A 20,629-nucleotide genomic window follows, 5' to 3' on the forward strand; every position below is an offset into this window, starting at 1 on the left:
AAGTTTCATTGAGTCATTTTAAGACTTCAAGACAATTTAAAACAACTATGTGTCACTGTGTAAAACAAAGTAAATACAGATGTTTTGTTGCATTTTCTTTTTTTCTCTTTTTTTAAGAATGGTTGTGTGGAGTAGTTATAAGTACTTGGTGTCCTACCTGCTGCGGACTGTGGTTAGAGCACTCTTAGTTTGGGCAGAAATTCTAATGGGGGCGTTAAACTAATAGCTAATAGATATTTATGAGCTGCACTCACAAGGGGGCCAAAAGAGCAAATTTACACCATCTAAAACCTCCCAAATGTCAGCTGTTAGATTGAATGTTTTATGTAGTGGTTTTACATTGCATCACTTTTGCATCTTTTGCACTTCTTTGCACATCTTCTGAGCCAGATAACACCCATTGTCAATGCATTACCGTGGCTGCCCAAGGGTTCCAACCTTGAACAGGATTAAAGGTATAGAAGATGGATGGATTACAGAATCAGGTCTAAGAATGGAAAAGGATCAACAACATCAGTGAAGTTGATCATGTGAGGCACAGGCCAGCACTGAGGTTGTACTGCAGGGTATAAATGGGCATGAAGATGAAGAGCAAAAACTAAATGACCAGGATTTAACTTTAAAATGTATGTGCGTGTTGTCCTTCCCAATTAATGTGGCCGCTGGATACAATTTGGATACAATTTGTCTAAGTCCACCCCCTCCTCTTCTCTAAGCATTTAGTCTGGAATACAATAACCTGTGCTTTGTGATGGGCTGTTAACTCGCTCTCCAAGGTCAATCTTATTTTATATGACAGCCTGGTCAGAGTTGAATTCACCAGGAGACACAATACAGGCACTTTAGGAACTAATGAACAACACTATCTGCCAGAGGAACTGAGTGTCATCATGGCTGTATTGAGGGGGGGGGGCAGTAAGAGCATAGGCAGAGAAGAAGGAAAGGGTGGACAAAGTTGAGGAAGAATACATAGATGAGAACAGAGAGAAAGCTAGGAAGGAAAGAGACAAAGAGACAGATAGAGTTAGGGTGATGGCAACACTGAAAGTGGTAGTCACACAGTAAGAGGAGGGGGTCAGGTGAGGGACGGCCTCAGATGTAGGGAGGGACTGTTGGATAGATGGGTAGATGGATGAAGGGGAAGGAGCAGTAATAACAGGCCTTGTTGTGTGGTTGGAGAGATGGAGGAGCCACTTCGTCAGTGCTGCCACTCTGCATTAACCCAGCAGAATGAAATATTCAGCCATTAGACCTTGGCTGAAACACATTCAGTGCCCAGACTCATACAACATTTAAACACCATTCATGTTCTATTCATTACAAGGAGACCTATTACATATAATCATCATTTTGGTTTAGTTTGTTACTCAAGACACACATTTCTATTTTTTCATCTGTAAATGCAACACTGCATCCAATTCCAGAGGTGAGAGTGGCAAGTCAATAACAACTCCAATTCAGCCATGAAATCATTTGTAAACATTGCCTGGGATTTGATTTTCTCAAACCACACAAAAAGGATGAAAAGCCTCTCATTTCCTTTTTATTTTTTTTTATTTTTTTCAGAGTCTGAGGTAACGACAGTGAACCGCTGCCTGGATGCTGCCAAGGCGTGTAACATAGATGAGACATGTCAGAAACTTCGTACAGAGTACGTCTCAGCCTGCATCCAGCCGTCAGCCCGCTCGGGGCCATGTAACCGACCAAAGTGCAGCAAGGCGCTGAGGAAGTTCTTTGACCGTGTTCCGCCCGACTACACCCATGAGCTTCTGTTCTGTCCCTGCACCGACACGGCCTGCGCAGAGCGCCGCAGGCAGACCATTGTGCCATCTTGCTCCTATGAAGAAAAGGAAAAGCCTAACTGTCTGGCTCAGCTACGCATCTGCAAGGCAGACTATGTGTGCAGGTAGAAATCTGTAATGCTGTCCTAAATGCTCCTGCTGCGGAGCACATGTTACACTCACTGTCGGTTTAGAGAAGGTGTGTTTGCATGTTATAGACCATGTGCAGGCAACATTAAGGCTCAAACTCTTTTCATAGCACATCATAGTTAGTAGATCGTGGTTAGAAACTGTATAGTGAAAACTAAACAAAGATGATTCAACACAGCTAAAACTAATTGATTTGAAAAATCCAAGTTTTTTTTAAAGTGTTGCTTTGAAGCTCCAAAGTCTTTGAGACTTTGAGAACCTGGATTACATATTTTTTGACACTTAAAACAAAAACTAAACTTCCACATAAATGCAGCAAGCGAAGCAGGTTCTTTTGTTTAATACTTTCCTTTGGCTATGGACACATATAGGATATTGCTTGATGTACCAACCTCTGAGAAAATATCCTTGGTCTTTTTGTTTCGTCATGTGTTTTTACCCAATACTCTTTCTTCTTTGATTTTTCTGCCTGTTTCACATCCAAAAATTTCAAATGAGATTTATTAAACCTGTCCGGGGTGTACTCCACCTCTCGCCTGATGATTGCTGGGATAGGCTCCAGCCCCCCCGCAACCCAACTGACGGATTAAGCGGATGTAGAAAATGGATGGATGGATGGGTGGATGGAGATTTATTAAATGAAACACAACTGAGTAAGAATAGAATCAGATTTGTACCAATAAAATAAAATAAAAACCTCTCAAATATCATACAGACATTTCATCACACACTAACAAGCTGTATTGGATTCCTACAAGATCAAAATATCAGGGAGTGTTTTGGGGTTTAGAAATGGTGTGTGCTTTCCAGTGATGGTCTGTCTTCATTCCTGATTGGATATGCAAGTGCATTTTCTTAACAGCTTTTGTTAATAAGTATGCAAATTAGCCATGGGAATCAATGGAGCCTGAGCAAACCATCATCCAGAAGTTAAACCATCAGTAGTTTAACTATCATCTCTTGTGCAGATAGAACTGAGGACCTGAGCAGAACTTGAACAAACTTAAGATGTACTTCTAGGAAAGGTAGCTGCCAGTCTATATGGGAAGTAAAATAATCTGTTACTTGGTAAAAGCAAGTTTACACAAAAAAATAAGCTTTACCTAAAGGTTGAAATCACAATTCTTCTAGGAATCCAGTACAGTTAATTAATAAGTGATGACATTTAACTGCTGCTATCGCTCAGAGCAAACCTGGAAAGTCCACTGGCTAGACAAGACATGTGTGAAGACAATGAGCTGTCACTCAAAAACTCCCAAGTCAATGGGAACAAATGGCTCAATAAACCTTTTCACCTGACACATTTGTGCCGGAACAACAAACACAGAGCCTGGCAGTGCTAAGGAGAGGCCTGTCAGCGAAACTGCAAAGATGACAGTCAGCAAAGCTCTGATCAGTGAGAAAGAAGCAGAGGGAACTGATGACAAAGGGATTTAATTTTAAACAAACAAAATAACAACACTATACAGTTATAGAATGTGTTTACAAATCCTAAGTTTTTCTTTTGAAATTACTGATTTTCTTTTAACAGTGAGGTTTATTTGCTTCCAGTGTTTTATTTTAAGTCTAATTACTGTATGATCCTTTTAAAACCCTAGCCAAATTCAAATTGTTCTCACTGCTTGGTTAGCTAAACCAAACAACTTTTTTACTTTTTGGGATACACCAGAATTAGCATTGTAGCTCAGCTGTTGTCACTTTATTTTCCCTCTGCGAAAAATGGTTTTCTTTGCACTTATAAAAAGCAGATGTGTCCCTCTCTTACTCTCACACTGTACAAAGTGAAATATTGTGGAGATGCAACCAATACTACCAGTTTGGCTTGTTTCCAGTTCTCCAAAAAACTTACATCAGGTAGCACTGCTACATGCAATGTTAGCTTGAGGTGGAAAGGGACACGTCAACCTGCTGTAAGCAATAGTTACAACAGGTAGACATGCTTTTGCAAAGCTGTGCTATTCACTAATACACAAAATTATAGTTATTGGTCTAGCAATGAATCACAAGACAAGCAAACAGACAAATGGGGAAGCTCAGAGAGCTAAACGTTTGTTAAAAAGTTTTTTTTTTTTATTATTACAACATGTAGTTATATCCTCACAATTGCTCTGTTCACTATGAAGGGCTTCGTTCATGTGGGTGCCCGCCACAGTGACTTTCCCTCAGGATGGAGAATGCATTATGTGTCTTGGAGGATGAGTCTGTCTAATGTGATATGTGCGTTTACATTTAAAAAGTCAGTTGTGTTTAATTAATTCAATTGTTACACCCATAACTGTGTTTAATTAGTTCAATTAAATTCTGCTTTCATTTTCTGAGGGAAGTAGCCAGGCAACAAGCAGTCATGTGAAATAGTCATTACTATAAACAGGGATTTTCACTTTGGATTTACTTACAAGGATGCTCAGAAAATACTTAATGCCAAAATACGATCAGGACCAGTGAGTAGCTTCCCAAAAAAGAAGCATGATATGTTATCTGTTATTCAGCATTAAATCCATGTTTAAGTGAGACACTGATAAAAACAGATCTTTTATTCAAATTTTAATAGATTCCAAATTGTTCAATCAGAAAATCAACAATATCTTATGAAGTCATTAAGATTCATATGGTGTGTGTCTCTCTAAGGAACAAGGAGCTCTTAGACCCATCCTCCCAGCCTCCTCTCTGACAGCTAATGGTCGCTAACGTTTAATCTAGTTCCTCTTCAAATGTCAGGAAGACAAAAGGCTTCATTCGTCATGGCTATCGATCAGGCATTATTCTCCACCACTGCTCCGATGAATGGAGCATCTCAAGGCCTTTGCGTGGCCCAGAAAACCTGCACCAGTCAGCTGGCATTAAGTGGCTGCCTGCGGAGGATGCCCTCACTTACAGCACAGCCTATGCGTTTTACGGACATCATTACAATGACATGACAAATGAGGGCAGAGCAAAGAATTGTGGCGCCTTGAGGGGATCCTGTTGCAAATGCTACTAGATGGGTGTCCATTGCTGCAATGTGATGGGCACGATAGTCTTATATGATGATGATGGTTATGAGGCTAGATGTCTGGCTGGCTGGCTGGCTGGCTGGCAGCAAAGGTAAGGGGGGAAGACAAAGCAGCTGTGGGAGGGAGTATTCATATCAAACATCCATATTTGTCTAATATCCTCACGACCAAGCCAGCCAGACAGTACCCACAGTGTTTAGACAGCAGAGCCAAGGCCTATCTTTGCCCCTCATTGACTTTTCACGGCCTGGCAGTCTTCCAAAAGACAACTGGCTGGGGAAGAAAGAAAAAGAGAGATGAATGTCACCAGAGGTGACTAGATTATGGTTTGAAGTCCCACAGAGTGGGAGCTCTTCAAGGGAAGAGGGAGTGGATGTAGGAGTGTAGGTATGTAGAAGAGCATAGCAAATTTTAGATGTACATCATGTTGTTGAGAGAAAACACTAGTGTTGTCCAACACTCAGTGACATGATGAGTGCATCAGCCAAACAAAAAAAAAAATGACGGATGGCGTGTTATTGCTCCCACAGGTCGCGATGGGCACAGTTTCAGTATGACTGCCAACCTTCTGAGCAGAGCGCCAGTGGCTGCAAACAGGAGAACTACGGCGCATGTCTTCTTGCATACACCGGTCTGATAGGTAAGGACTAAATCTTTCTGTGTCAGCTCTGGCTCACCCACCCTCTGTGATGGATTGAAAACAAAAAGGTTTTAGAGGCAGAAGGGCGGAGCACAAACAAGTGCACTGAGCAGGACTCAAAAGAATGAATCAAGGACTGTGATGAGAAGCAAGCCTAAATGATCGATGGAGTGCTGATTAATATGGCTGCGACGTGCCGGTCAATTCTTAGGGATTATAAGTAGTGCAATTACAATTATTGACTGCTGTTTTGAGAGAATTATCCCAGACATGATGATGAGTGGGAACGTGCAGAAGTGAACAACACAGCTTTTGTGCAGAAGATAAGAAAACTTAACAAAAGATTACATATTTCACAAAAGGTTGTTAAAAACCACTCTGTTTAATATATGTCATTATTGGACAACAACACCATGCTGAACAACTGCCCTGGAAAAAAGAGGTTGAAAGATGAAGAAAGAGAGCAACAGAAAGCTGTGCTGCAGTGATTGGCCACTGCGGACAAGGGAAGTAGAAGAGATAATCTGAGGTGTTGCTTGAATGATAGGTAGAACTTGCCAAGCTCCCCATAGTCGCAGATTTACAGAACATATTTGGGGAGTTCATAAAACTGAAAGAAAAGCATTAAGAGAAGCTACTGTACAGACAGCGTGATCTCACAGCAGATCATAAAGTACGTACACTAGTCCACAGAAAATACAAGCAGTGTCACAAAAAGGCTTGAAAATAAATAGCCACATTTTCCTTCCTCAGTTCTCAACTAGAACACAGCTCCCACCTCACTACTGATGATGTTTCCACATGTTGTCGCAACATGACACTCAGAACGTAATGATTTGAAATCCACCACCTTTAAGTGAGAGAACGCTGGTTCAGATCTCGTCCTTTCACTACCTGCTTTTTTACTTTGTTCCCACCTGCTAATGGTTAGTTTAAAAGAATTAAAGAATTAAAAGCATGTAGTTAAGGTTAGAATTAATTTCATGATTAGTTTTTAAATGTCAAGAAATACATTGCTGGGGTTAGACAACTACACATCAGCATGGACTACACAGTTTGATACTGATTGGTCACAGCTCTCGTCACATGATGCAACGCTACCTGATGCAAAACAGCTGTCTACCAAAACATTGTCATATCACAGAAACTACTATGTTTTGCACTTATAGACTATTATTCCTTCTGAAGCATCATTAAATAAGACTCAACTCAGGATTAAAAGCAGGGCACTGTATGTGCTGGCAGCAAGACCGGACACCAGTGGGTGAATTTTACACTTCTTCTATTCATTTTTTTTCTAAATGTGTTTTGAAGACATGGATCTTTTTCCAAAAACTGATGAAGAGATACCTGAATTACTTTTTCATTCAGAGCTTGGTTTTAATATTTTGCATATAATGTGCATTAGGACTGCACGATTATGACCAAAGTCATAATCACAATTATTCTGATCAGTATTGAAATCACGATTATTAATCACAATCATTCATCATGTCTGGAAAAACATGTATTTTTATTGCACCATTTATAAACAAAAATAAATATTAGATTAGAATAAATGATAAGTTATGCAAAATAAAAACAAAAACCCAATAATTTAACATTTTAAAGTACTAACTGTATTGATCGGACTTTGGCCAAATAAAAGATATTGTTATTTCTGCATGTCTTTTGGAGGTAGATGGATAGGGTACTGCCCGGTGCAGGGGTGCTGTAATGGTTGTCCGGGTTGGCGCTGGACAGGGATTTTGTGAATTAACATTAGCTTTGGCCTTTATGCATTCCTCATATTTAGGTGTGATGGTTTTTGAGGTGATTGAACAAATTAGTGGTGTTACTCTGCGGGGCAGACACTACTTTGTTACATTCTTTGCAAATAACTTGTTCTTGTTTAACTTTACTTGCCCTGAATTCGAAATGACAATGGATGTCGCCCCGTTTCGAGGCACAAGCTCCTCGAGATCCCCAGATGCTACTGTATTCTTCTCGGCTTTTGACATGACTTGTTCTCATCAGTCTTACTCATAGACTGTCTAACTAGCTGCCGCTGCAGGCCCTCTAACTGTGCTCTTGTTATTTAGGCAGCTTAATGAAACCTTAACCATGCTTTCGCCTCCTGGTGGTTGGTAGATTACTGGTTGAGAACATGTGTGGTTAGATACAGGCAGCAGAGCTCGCATTTTGAATGTATATATCGTTGACGATCAGGTTCATTTAATTGTGGCCACCAAAATCGTGATCACGATCAAAATACGATTAATTGTGCAGCCCTAATTTGCATATAATGTGCCACACAAAAGTAACTACAGCTATGATCATCAAGATTTAATGGATCTATGGTCATGTCAGAAAGACAGTACATCTTATTTAATTTCCAAGGTTTTAGATATCAATATATTATTTTAGAAATAAATAACTGTTTAACAAAAAACCGAATGACACCAAAATAAACCAAAATTGAGAAGCAGTGTGTGAAAAACTAACATCCCATGTTTCAGTTGCTTGTAGAGCCTTGACGTTATCAGCCTCCCACATCACTGGGGAGGAAGTTTGGCCCACTTTTTTTTTTACATTGCTTCAGTTCATCGAGGCATCGACTGCAATGTCCCCAGGTCCTGTGGCTGCAAAATAAGTGCAGATCATCAACTCTTCATCACCAAGCTTGACATTTGTTATGAGGTGTTTGTGCAGATATGCTGTGTTTGGTTTTCTGCTGTGCATTATGACCAAAGGACATTGTTCCAGAAGTCTTGTGGTTTGTTCAGATGCAGCTTTACAAATCTAATCCGTGCTGCCATGTTTCTTTTTTAGAGAGAAGAGGCTTTCTCTTTCAGCCCTTTCAAGCAAATTATACTGTCATAAACATTTAACATGCTAACTGAGGCCTGTAGAGTCTGAGATGTAGCTCTTGGGTTTTTTCAGTTTCTCTGACCTTGCTGGGACGAAAATTGGCAACTTTCTTGAATGTTTTCCACTTGAAAGAAATCTATTCCCGACCATGTTATCATTCAGTAAATAATGACCCCATGTAATGTTTCATCTTTTCCTCTAAGGTTGTTGTTACGTCCACTTGGTGAAACCAGTTAGCAGACAATAACACGACAACCAGTAAATCAAATGAGTCTCAGTTGAAGTGAACAAATGAGCTTTATTGTAACAAAAAACAGAGACACTCCAAGGTGGGGGGAGGATGGGACAAAGTGATTGTGCCAAATAAAATAAAATTAAATAACAAAAGAAGGCCTGTCTGAGCTATCTCTGAAGAAAGAAATTAAACAAAATACCTAACTAGCTTGTCTAACAAAAGACCCTTCAAAACAGTACAGTGGTGGCACAACCAATAAACCTAGTGGAATAACAATGAAATGCTACGTGAGTGCAAAAGAAATGTAAAGGGTACCCCAACTTACCTAGTCCCAAAACCTCCCACACCTACCTGAACAAATATGTCTCTGAAAGAGCACCAAACAGAGTCAAGGTTGGTAGCAGTCATGTGTAGCAAAATCACAAGTTAAGAAGCTCCTCAAGGCCCGAGACATTTTAAAGTGGCTCCTCAGCTGTGATAGGTCAGTGGTCAAGGTAATTATCCAACCAGCCACACCACCTGCTCACACAGGTGAGCAGCATCCCTGCAGCAATTACTTAAAGACAACACAACACACAGGGAAGGGGGGGAGGAGACACAAAACCACAGAATACCTGGCCGCCTGGCACGTAACAGTTGTATTTACCTATTTTAAATGCTCCTGTACGAACCAGATCATTTTTGTTATCATATCCTGATACATAAAACCTTAGAACTGAAGGAGGGTATACTTTCTTTTCACAATACTCTTGAGTTTGAATACATGTGAATTTCATTAAAAGATCTTTCTTTCGTATTTACAGATGACTTGTATCTAACTATTGCTTGCAACACTTGCTTGCTGTAATCTATACTGTAGCACTTATTCTACATGTTGGTAGTTTTTTGCCGGTGATGAGGTTTGCCTCAGGCTCTGTGTGGGCTTTGACCAGCATTGTCGGATACTTTTCAGATGCATGTGTTATTGACATCAACACAAAAATAGTTATCATCATTACGATGAGTTAATGATTACCTAATTAACATTACTATGATGACCTTATCCCCCAACCTTTAGGTGTTGTAAAGAAAACCATTTCCACTTCATACTTTTTTGCATCACGTTCTGGCTCTCCAGCCGCGCCTCCTCCTTCACATTTCCAGCTGTTAGAGCAAGTCTCCTGCAGAAAGCCTCCTGCTGTGGACAGAAACTGCAGGAAAAGTGGGGAGCAGATTGTCTGAACATTCCCCTGACCATCACGTGTGAAAACGGCTTCTGTCACCATGCCTTCATCTGTTCCTTTTTATATTCTTCTCACTTTCCTTCTCAGTAAATGCAGTTCCTGTAGGTTAATATTCCATTCTTAACCTAATTAGTACAGCGCAATGGTGATAGAAATTGCCACATAAATGCCTTGATTTGATTACTGTGATCAGAGTAAGGACATAATCAGACTGATCATAAGATTACATTGGCCAGAATTCTGCTTAAATAACATTAAATTCCTCCATTGCTATTTTTTGCATTGCTTCACATTTTATGAGGTGTTTACAAGCAGATCGTTGCTTAGAAAGACGTCGAGCAGCAGGAGGGAAAGACTGAAAAACATAAGACAGCTAAAAAAGTTAAATATTCAAATCAGTTAAACTGAATCAGAGTTCTAATCCTACTTATTTGAGGTAACGTAAGGGAAGATTCTGTTGTAATGTGATATTTTGTATTGCATAAGTGTGCCTGTAAACATTCAGAGCTGTGTTGTTTCCCCCTTCCTCCTACCTCTACAGGAAGCACAATAACTCCCAACTACCTTGACAACTCCACATCCAACGTGGGACCCTGGTGCTCCTGCGCTGCAAGCGGCAACCACAGGGAACAATGCAATGACTTCCTCGTTTTCTTCCATGACAACGTTTGCCTGAGTGAGTAGCAGCTGCTAATAGAGACCTCTGGCAACAGCGGAACAATAGCAACCCGAAAAGGAACCAGAGCAAGTGCGAAAATTGAGAAACTCTGCAGCTGTGAACAAAATGATCTGCTGCCTTTTATTAGGGCTAAAGTCCTCTGTTGTACAGTAACACAAACAGAGGTCAGGTTAAACTAAGTTCATTAAGCTTTCTGCAGCCTTTGCCCTCAGAACCCCATCTGCAGATCAGCACCAATCAGCCACAACATTAAAACCTGCAGCCTAAATTTCTGTAGATCCCCCTGCTGCCAAAATAAGCTCTTATCCGCATAGCTCAGTGCTCAGTTTCATAAAGATCGGAATTTCATGATCTGTCCAACATCTTGAACTCCTTCTCATGTTCTTTAAATCATTCCTAAACAAAGCTGAAATTGTCACAGGGTGTGTTATCCTGTTCAAAATGGCCACTGACACCAGGGAATACAGGTGGCATAGAGGTGTGAGTGGTATGTCGTGTTTAGACAGGTAGTTAATGTTAAATTTACATCCAAGTTAATCCCAGGATCCCAGGTTTCCCTGCAGAAGATTACAGCAGTGGTCCCCAACCAATGCACAGTGGACTGGTTGTCATAGTGATCATATTCTTGTAGACCAGAGTTGTTGGTTCTGCAGCAGTGTAACATTCATTGTAAGGTAATTAGCACAAGCTTGTTTCCATGCAGTTAGGCAGTGCCATCAATGTCGCAGTGCGTGTCGCAGTAAAGTAGTGACACTAGTCCTGACAAGGGCAATCCATCCAGTCGCCCAAAATCCCAGTGAATATTTGGAACATGTCAAACACAGTGCTGTCCACAAGACGTCCCCACAGTTTCATGGACAAAAGCTCCAGATAAGTTTTTTTTTTTTCTTTTTGCCAGACCAATCTTGGTCAGGTAACTAGTGTTTCCAACACAAATCAGCAATACAGTTTTAAACAGTTTGTGCAACAGTTTCTCTTCTGTGGTAGTGGTAACCTACCATATATCCTCAAATATAAACTTGAATTTGATTAAAAGCTAATGCCTGGGGGCTTGGTTAACATCAACAGAAGCCGGTCTCCAGTACAGGGCGGGCAGTCATCACAATGTGCACAGCATAGACAAAAAAAAAAATCTGTTTTTATTTAATTGATTTTTTGAAGTGATGATGCTGTTTCTGACAGCCTCTTGGATTAAACGTCTGTCAGAGTGACATATTATACAAATGTGCTGTTTGATTTGTTCACTTTGAACCCTTGAATCCAGATCAGCCCATAATGCTGCGGCACATGGTATGCGTGCGTATCTTTCATATAAAAACAAAGCCCTGGTAAGAACAGGAGCATTTCTATCCAACTAAATTTACCAGAGAGTGTAATGTGATACAGAGCAGGAGGTGTAGAAACGGTTTGTCAGCACGTTCAACTTCCTGTGAAGTCTCTCTCTTCACTCCACTGCAAAAATTCAACTTTTCAACTTACTCAAAGCAAATTCCTGAGATATTCCTGAGTTTTGCGCGTCTATTGGAGGTTACAGAGATTCCCAAAAGAATGAATGGACTTCCAGTTCACTCACAAATAATCCCACAAGTTTGTGGAAGTGAGACGTTTTCATGTGAACAGTTCCAGATTTCGGTTTAGAGTAAGACAACATAAGGCCTCTGCCTCTGTTTTAAGAAATACAGTTCACACCGGCCTTTGCTATCCATATGCATTACAAGTTCACTGGCTCATTGGGCGAGCTTCCTTGGATCGTTTTGCTTGGTACCAACGACTGCATACCAGTCAAAACCCACGTACCTACAAAGTAGTTGGACATAAGCCAAAAAGTGGGCTTAACAACATTTTGTTCTTCTTTAGTCTTTAGTCTGTGTAATTACACAACATTACGTTTGTGGGTATTTTTAAGGGTGGAGGAAAATAACTGATTGTATATTTTTATGATGTTCATTATGTATTAGTTTTCAAATTGTTTGCACATCCATCTGTGTTTGTTTTTATTAGGGTAATATTTAAGAATCGCCTTTAGAGGATCTCCTCAAATTTGGCAAAAAATGTTCACTTGAACTTGAGAATGAAATTATCCAAATTTGATGGTTAAAAGTCAAAGCTCAAGATCAACAACATTTATAATCTGTTGCTCTCCTGTTAACAATAGCTGAGAAAAGGAAACAGATGACAAAGTGTCTCCTACACAGGCTTCTTTTCTTTTTAGGGTTTAGGCTTTTTTTACACAAAGTACATCATTTGTCACCAGTGGCACCAAACCGACCACCCAGTCTACTAACGGTTGACTTTATTTCTTTGTACAAATAAAACTGATTGATATCAGCAAATAGACTAGTGACATGCATGAAGCTTTAAAGCTGGTGACACAAATTTATTTATCTGAATTATTATGGGATAAGAGACAATAATAGAGACATGTTTTCTTGGTGGCAGCACAAATGATAAAGTATGACACTATGATAGTGGATAAACTGTGGCTTATGCTACATAAGAATTATCCTCTGGAGCCTTTTATTTGTTGTCATTGCTTTTATTCAACTAACAAAAGCAACAAAACTGCTTTGACGACAAGAGATTATTCTTCTGAATGAATGATGGCACCAGTGACAGAAGAATGACACCGGTGACAAAGTAATACCAATCGTAGCTGCTGGTGACACAGACAGCGGAGTTTATTTTGGGTTTTCTTTTTTTGTTCCAACAACAAAAGAAGACACATTCTGCCAAAGCTGTCGGCATGAGTAACAACACCAGATACAGACCAATGACTTCAGTGTCAAAACAAACTGCAACAGCCAGCATGTGGTGACAAAATATATGGCCACTGCTTGTTATGTCTGTATAAAGCTGTCATTATTTAGGTCCAGTTATGACACAGTGGCAAAGTATCAAATACTTATCAGACATTACAGAACTGGCCTTTTGCTCGTGATTCTGTCAGACGCTGTGGTTTCACGTTCTCCATTCCAGCTGTCAAAGATAATCTACTGCCAGTGTGTCCAAGACCAGTGGACGCGTCACTGCAGTGTCATACCCTCTGCTTCACTTTCATCTTCATGCAGTGAGTCCAGCTTTGTAGGACCTACTCCCATCCTCCATTTTAAATTCAATTAAATTTTAATGAATCAAATAAACAACAAAAAAGTATATTGCTGAAAATATATGGATTCCAAACTAATATATAATATAACAGGGTATAAAGTACATCATCTTTCAAATCAGGACATAGTTAAAGAATAATGAAACATAGTAAAACCCTCTGGTCCCTCCTCGGTCTTAAAATTTGGAAAATACAAGTGCAGTGGAAACACCTTTCTGTGACATATTGCTCTGTGTCATTAAATATTTAACAAAAACTGAACCAAAATACAGAAGCAGTATGTGGAAAACTTTGCCAACTCTTACTCTTACTCATTCAGGTGTGTTACCACAATGCCAAGAGATGCCAAAGACATCAGCAATGATCTTAGAGAAGCATCAACATCCCATTAACATGGGGAGGGTTCTAAGGTCGTTTCCAAACTATTTGGAGTCCATCATTCTACAGTGAGAAAGATTATTTACAAATGGAAAACACTGTAGAGTGTCAATAGTTATCAATAGTCTCAGGAGTGGACATCCAAGGTCCATCCCAGGTTCTCCCAAGGTCAGACAGCCACATCTCAGACTCTACAGGCCTCAGTTGGCATGTTAAATTTTACAGTTCATGACTCATTTGGAAGGGATACAGGCAAAAGTCTCAAAATAAAAAAAATGGCAGCACGGCTTAGGTTTAACAAAACTCAAAACTTCAGGAGGAAGACCAAAGTGAAGATGTTTGGTCATAATGCACAGCATATCAGCACAAACATCTCATACCAAGTGTCAAGCATGGTGGTGGAAGCCTGATGATTTGGGCTTGTTCTGCAGCCACAGGACCTGGGCACCTTGCAGTCTTTGAGTTGACCACAAATTCCTCTGTCTACCACAGTATTCTTGAGTCAGGTGAAGCCGACTGTCTGGCTGAAGTCAGCAGCAGCAAATCTACAACAGAAATTAAACTGCTGTAGTGGACCTTAAAAGAGAGCTGTGCGTAAACAAATGCCCAGAAACCTTGAAGAACTGAAGCAACACTGTAAAGAACAGTCCAAAATTCTTCCAAACGATGTGAGAGACTAAGTAATAAGTAACTAATAAGTTATTACTTCAGCAACCTTTAGTTTTGTTACTGTCAGACAGATGGCTACCTTTAGCATTGCTACTGAAGGTGGTTCCACAAACTGTTGAATCATTGGATGTACTCAGATTTTCACACTGCTTTTCAAGTTTAAGATGCATAGCTTATGAACAGTCATACAGATAACTGCCAAAATCTCTCTGTTCCCCGAGTAGCCGTATCCACATAGGAATAATTACATTATCTTCTAGCAAATTAGTTGTTTTTCACCAGCTTGATGGATGCCTTCATTGTTAATGAAAGTACTCATGTGCATCCTGTACACAGGACACAGCCTTGCTGTGGCTGCTTCTGTGTGCTATTTACCCTAAGCTCCTCAGAGACCCAGAAAAACAAACCTCAGACTGACTGGCCTCATTTCCCTGCATCAGAGCAAAAAAAAGAAGTCCTTTTGCCTGAGCAAATGGTGGAAGTTAAGCTGTATATACAAGATAATAAGGTTGAACAAGTTTCTAATGGGAAAGATGACTCATGGAGCGGTGATGCATGTCATGCTCTCATTTCGTACGAAAGTCTCTGTTGCCAGCGACAGACAGACCAGTCTGCTATTTGGGAGGGAAAGCGTGCATTATGATTTGGCAATGAGACTTTGAATTAAAGCCAAGAACTGGAAATATGAATCTTCCCTATGAGAGCTCCTCAATGTTTTTCTTTCCCCCATGTTACTGTTGTAATCACAGACAGTTTACAACAAATTAGGTCTTGCTCATTTAAGCTGGAGCCAAAAGATTTTCCTGTGATTGTTCTGTTTTAAAAGTGGACAGCACCCTAATTCAGCGTTGTTTTGTACACAATTCTGTTTGGGCCCGCTTGCTGAGACAGGACTTCAGATGGCCTTTGATGACTTTGTAATTGAGCGTAATTTGGTTTCCTGCCTCCGAACTAATGAGGCGAACAGAGAGAATAGCGTCAGGGAACAATACAGTTGTTTGCAGACAAGGGAGGGACAAAACTGCAGAGAAAAAAAAAACTCCCTCTCCAGAGTGAATGCAGTCAGGTTTTAAAAACAGCTGTCACCCTGCCTTACCTCCTCATCACAGCAATAATAGCCAAATCACTATGCAGAACAGCAACTCTGGACCTCTTCATTTTCTGAGCGTGTGTGTGAGTGTGTCAGGGAAAAAATGAGCGGACAGATGGAGGTGAGGATCATTTATTTCTGTGGTTATCTGGAATTATCGCTGGACGTTAAGTTGGTAGCGTAGAAGGAAAAGTCAGGCTAACCAGTGATGTGTAAAGCAAGTTGGAGACAGGATGGTAGCATGAACAGGATGTGCTCCGTTACCTCTGGTTAACTTATGAAGTGAGCACATAGTAAAAGGCCTGTGGGAAAAGCTTAAAAGAAATATGAGTGGAGGTGCTTAAACAGCCACATCCAAGGATTTCCAAAGGAACTGTCACAACAGTTTACCACCAAAGATATCAATTGGCACTTCATTTCTGCATGACGGCGGGTGGCCACCAGCTGGAGTTCCACCTCACATCCTTCAGCCTGCCAGGAGATCGCTGTGTGCTGCCGAGTGGTAACTGCACGCTTACAGCATGCTGGCATACTTTTTCACCTGCCCCACCAATGCTATCGACACACTGCATCATTAGTATGCTATTCACAGCCTTTTCTGCAACCTTGGATTTCTTAGCACCCTGGCTGGAATCAGTATGTGTTGTGTATATTCCTCACTCAGAGTCGTTTTGTTGTAACACACATGAGTCCCTAATACCCATCCCCCAAAAAGGTGGGATGCTACGTAAGACATAATCATAAATGCAGAAAGCAGTGATTTGGACAGTACAATTACAAAACATCAACACGTATGATGTTGTAAGGGCTCAGAAACACTTATGAAATACATTGTCACTAAGCAACAGGGTTTATTGCTGGATCCGCATATGTATGTTAACCTAAGCATAGTTAAAACTATGCAAAAAGTAAAAATATTCACTCAATTCAGCCATGTTTCTTTACTGGATCCAAGTTCACTTGTTCAAATGTACAGGGGTACAAGTATAGGGGCCAGATGTATAAAACTGTGTATAGATCTATTACTAAAAATGTGAATGCACACAAAGGCAGAAGTGTGCATACTTGCACCATCATTTTCATTTGTTTATAAATGTAAATATTTGTGACATCTTTCCAAACGTGTCTTTTGCATATAAGATATTGTTTGCACCATAACTAAATAAGCATGACTATGAAAGCAACAATAAGGATAAAAGTATGTTTTACTGGAAATAAAAACTGAGACACTCATCAGAAGCAGACAAAAAGAAAATCTGTTTAATTCTCAGTTCTGTAATCATGAACAGAACCAGAACTACTGAATTAAAGGGATAACGTGTGATCAACCCTGCCAGAAGTTCAGAGCAAAGAACTCTGCAGGGGTAGAAAGTAAAGTTTGGATTATGAACCTGTGGCCCAAGCGCGAATCAGCTTCTACATCGCATTAGGCGGCTGTAGCTCAGGAGGAAGAGCAGTCGCCCACCAATCGGAAGGTTGGTGGTTCGACTCTGGCTTCCCCAGGATACATGTCGAAGCGTCCTTGGGCAAGACACTGAACCCCACGTTGCTCCCCCAGTGTATCATTGGGGGTATGAATGTGTGTGAATGCTTAGAAAGCACGTAGTTATATCCTAAGACGTGCTGTATGAATGTGTGTGAGTGGGGTGAATGCGGCATGTAGTGAAGCGCTTTGAGTGGTCAGCTAGACTAGAAAAGCGCTATACAAGTACAAGTCCATTTACCATTCCACAGCGGAGAACCAGCGACTCTTGTTATATCTGCAATAAGAGAAAGCACTGTTTTTATAAACAGATCCTCACCTCACAGATCCTGTAAATATTAATTTTCTTTAAAAAATCTCATCATAAAAAATCTCATTCAACAGCCAGCCAACAGCTGCAGTTATTTATGACACAATTACTGCAAAGTGTATCGGGAAAACTGAAGATGACAAACAAAATCACTGTCATACTGAACAAGTTTTGTGAAATTACTATCGTATCATGGTCTAAAGAATTGCTGAGGTGTGTGCATTCTCACATCATAATCTTTGTGTGGAAGAAAAGACACTCGCATTTATTTGGTGGGTACGTGTAGTTTTTGCATCTGGCCCAAGATGTCTGAAGAATCAAAATATTATTCTCTCAAAACGTGAGCCGCATCATCCAAAGGAGAAATGGACTGCCTTGCTTGCTATCAGCACACAGTTCAAAAGCCAGAATCAATGATGGGAGCACATAGGAGCATCTTCACATCTGTAAAATCAACATCAGTTTTTAACTATATGTACAAGTCATGGATTAGATTACGTGACCATCCATACATAGTCTTTTTCAGGAAATGTCGTATTTAATTCAGGCAAGATAATTCCCACCAAACAGTATGTGGTGGAGCTGCATGGTGGTGTGGTGGCTTGCACCATTGCCTCACAGCAAGAGGGTGTGCATGTTCTCCCTGTGTATGTGTGGGTTCTCACCGGGTGCTCTTGCTTCTTCCCACCGTCCAACACATGCATGTTAGGTTCATTGGTGACTCTAGGAGTGAGTGTGCATTGTTGTGTGTCTCGTTTGTCTCTGTGTGGCCCTGTGATGGACTGGCGACCTGTCCAGGGTGCACCCCGCCTCACACCCAATGACCACTGGGATAGGCTCCAGCCCCCCCGCAACCCTAAATTGGATTAAGCGGGTATAGAAAATGGATGGATGGATGGACATACTGTTGGCACAACAGCCTGGCCCTGTGGCAGGACTCTGGGTGTTAAATTGGCTGGCCTGTAATCCCCACTTGTCACCAACTGAAATAGCACACAGTTCACTTTAAAACTACACAAACTCGTGCTGTTAAAAGGAGAGATGACCTTTTTGCAGCATGTTAATGGTATTTAAAAAAAAAAAAAACAGTTTTATGGGGAAGGCCTTACTTTTTTGCTGTTGGGCTGGTAGCTGCTGGGCTGTTAAAGGAAGCATGCAGGTCACAATGTTGCATCATCAGAGGGTGGTGAGTGAGGGCATTGATTGCTGCAGAATCTTGTTTGCAAAGGCAAACTAGCTCAGGAAAATGGATCAATTTGTTATGATCCTGTGAGAAATCATTTGTATGTCATACCCCTGTACTCCACTGAAGGCTTAGATATGCTCTCACTAATAACCAGTGGGTTGCTTCTGATATCTGAAGGTTTTTACTGGGAACAGATGGAATAATGGTTTGATTGTTATGTCTGAGCCTCCACATCCATCTTACAGTCAAAGCTGTGGATATTAATTGATGATTCTCTCATTCATGTCTTCATTTGAGTATTTTAATTGAAGTGACTTTCATGCAAATGTGATCACTGCCGAGTGGGCCATTAGCTGAATGAAAATGAATGCTTAAAATAATAATTAATCATAGGATCATAAGTCATTCTGGTTTTAGTAGATCCAAGATGTTGAGTTCCCTTTGCGTTGTATAAAACCATATGAATCCCAGAGACTGTAAATTATACATTGTGCTAAATGCACATCATGTAATGTTCCTTCGAGTTATCACCTACTTACTGTAAATGGTCCACTCTATATTCATACTGATCCTTTTCACAGCTTTACAGACAGCTGAATATTGAAAGGCACTGAAAGGATTTTAAGTCATCTTAGGCAACAAGACAAAGTCTGATATTGTTTTCTTCTTTTGCATCCTTCTCTTCTGTTTCAACACTTAAACGATATCTGGAGGGTGGGACAATGAGGGAAGGACGTATTATCTGCTATTTTAATCAGATTATATTCAAAGTGCTTGCTTTACTCCTTTTAAGACAGAAAAAGGCATATAGAGATTCCCTTTCCTGCAATGATTGTAATCGTGCAGCTTTTTCAGCCATCACGGCATCAATCAGTGACACCCGCTTATTTGTGGAAGCACACATGCTAAAAATGTGTTATGAGGATTTGTCTGCAAGAAATAAAACCTTGCCTTCATAGTACCTCAAAACTGTATTGTACTACAGTACTTGAGCATAAGATGGGTTTTTTTGTATTCATTTGTTTCCACCTTTGCATCACTATCATCACTAGCTCTGAAAGTCACTTTTAAGTTCAAGTAAGTCAAATCCAGAATTTTGTATGGAAACATTTTACTTGTGTGAGGCATTAGTTAAATAGTTAGCAATATTAAAATAATGCAAACTATGTTGTATTGAATTGTGGAGTTGGACTCTTGTCTGTTCAGGATTTTAGGGGCATGTCTAAAATCAGAAATCCATGACACGGCGGTAGATTTCTCATCTAACTCTGAGCTCCTTTAAATGACACATGAAAAACATCTATTTACTGTGTCAGTCTGACCAAAATCAAACTTGTAACCATGCATGTAAACATGTTAATCTGACCAGTATCGTACAAAAAAAATCAAGCTTATGAAACTAAGACACCCAGATAATGCGGTTAGAGTTTGAATCACTCAATCACATTTATAAGGTCAAGGAGACACAAGTGAGCCTAGGTGCTCTGCACATGCTCTGAAAAATGGCAAATGGTGTGTGTGTATGTATTAATACAGTTGAATCTCCAATAAAGATTGCCAGATAACCAATAAGAATAAAGATTACCAATAAATGCTTTAATAAAATGCTAATTTAAAAAAAAGAAACACAGCATCATCGGATACAATCACCATTTAAGTAACCGAAAGGCAACGGCAGCGAATTTGGCTTTGTATGGTGATCTTCCACGGTGAAAGTTAGAAGCAGCAGATTGTCTTTAATGTTTTCTCACACAGTCCACAGAATCACTGGGTCAGACATGGCCAATAACTTGCTTCCCCTCCTGTGCAGGTATACTGAGAGAAGGACAGTGGCCTGATTAAATGGCCAGGTTGAA

At 40.3% G+C, this 20,629-nt stretch overlaps 1 protein-coding gene across 1 annotated transcript in view; it reads left to right on the forward strand.

Annotated features, from left to right (window-relative positions):
* gfra4a (GDNF family receptor alpha 4a) overlaps positions 1 to 20,629 on the forward strand; it is a 163,340-nt gene that overhangs the window by 132,480 nt on the left and 10,231 nt on the right. Inside the window, exons 4-6 of the mRNA XM_072364940.1 lie at positions 1,567 to 1,906; positions 5,455 to 5,564; positions 10,414 to 10,548. Of these exons, the coding sequence (XP_072221041.1) occupies positions 1,567 to 1,906; positions 5,455 to 5,564; positions 10,414 to 10,548 (585 nt within the window). The remainder of the gene's footprint in view (positions 1 to 1,566; positions 1,907 to 5,454; positions 5,565 to 10,413; positions 10,549 to 20,629) is intronic.

This window comes from Leuresthes tenuis, unplaced genomic scaffold (genome assembly GCF_036924035.1).
Source record: "Leuresthes tenuis unplaced genomic scaffold, fLeuTen1.0.hap1 SCAF_15, whole genome shotgun sequence".
Taxonomy (NCBI): Eukaryota; Metazoa; Chordata; class Actinopteri; order Atheriniformes; family Atherinopsidae; genus Leuresthes; species Leuresthes tenuis.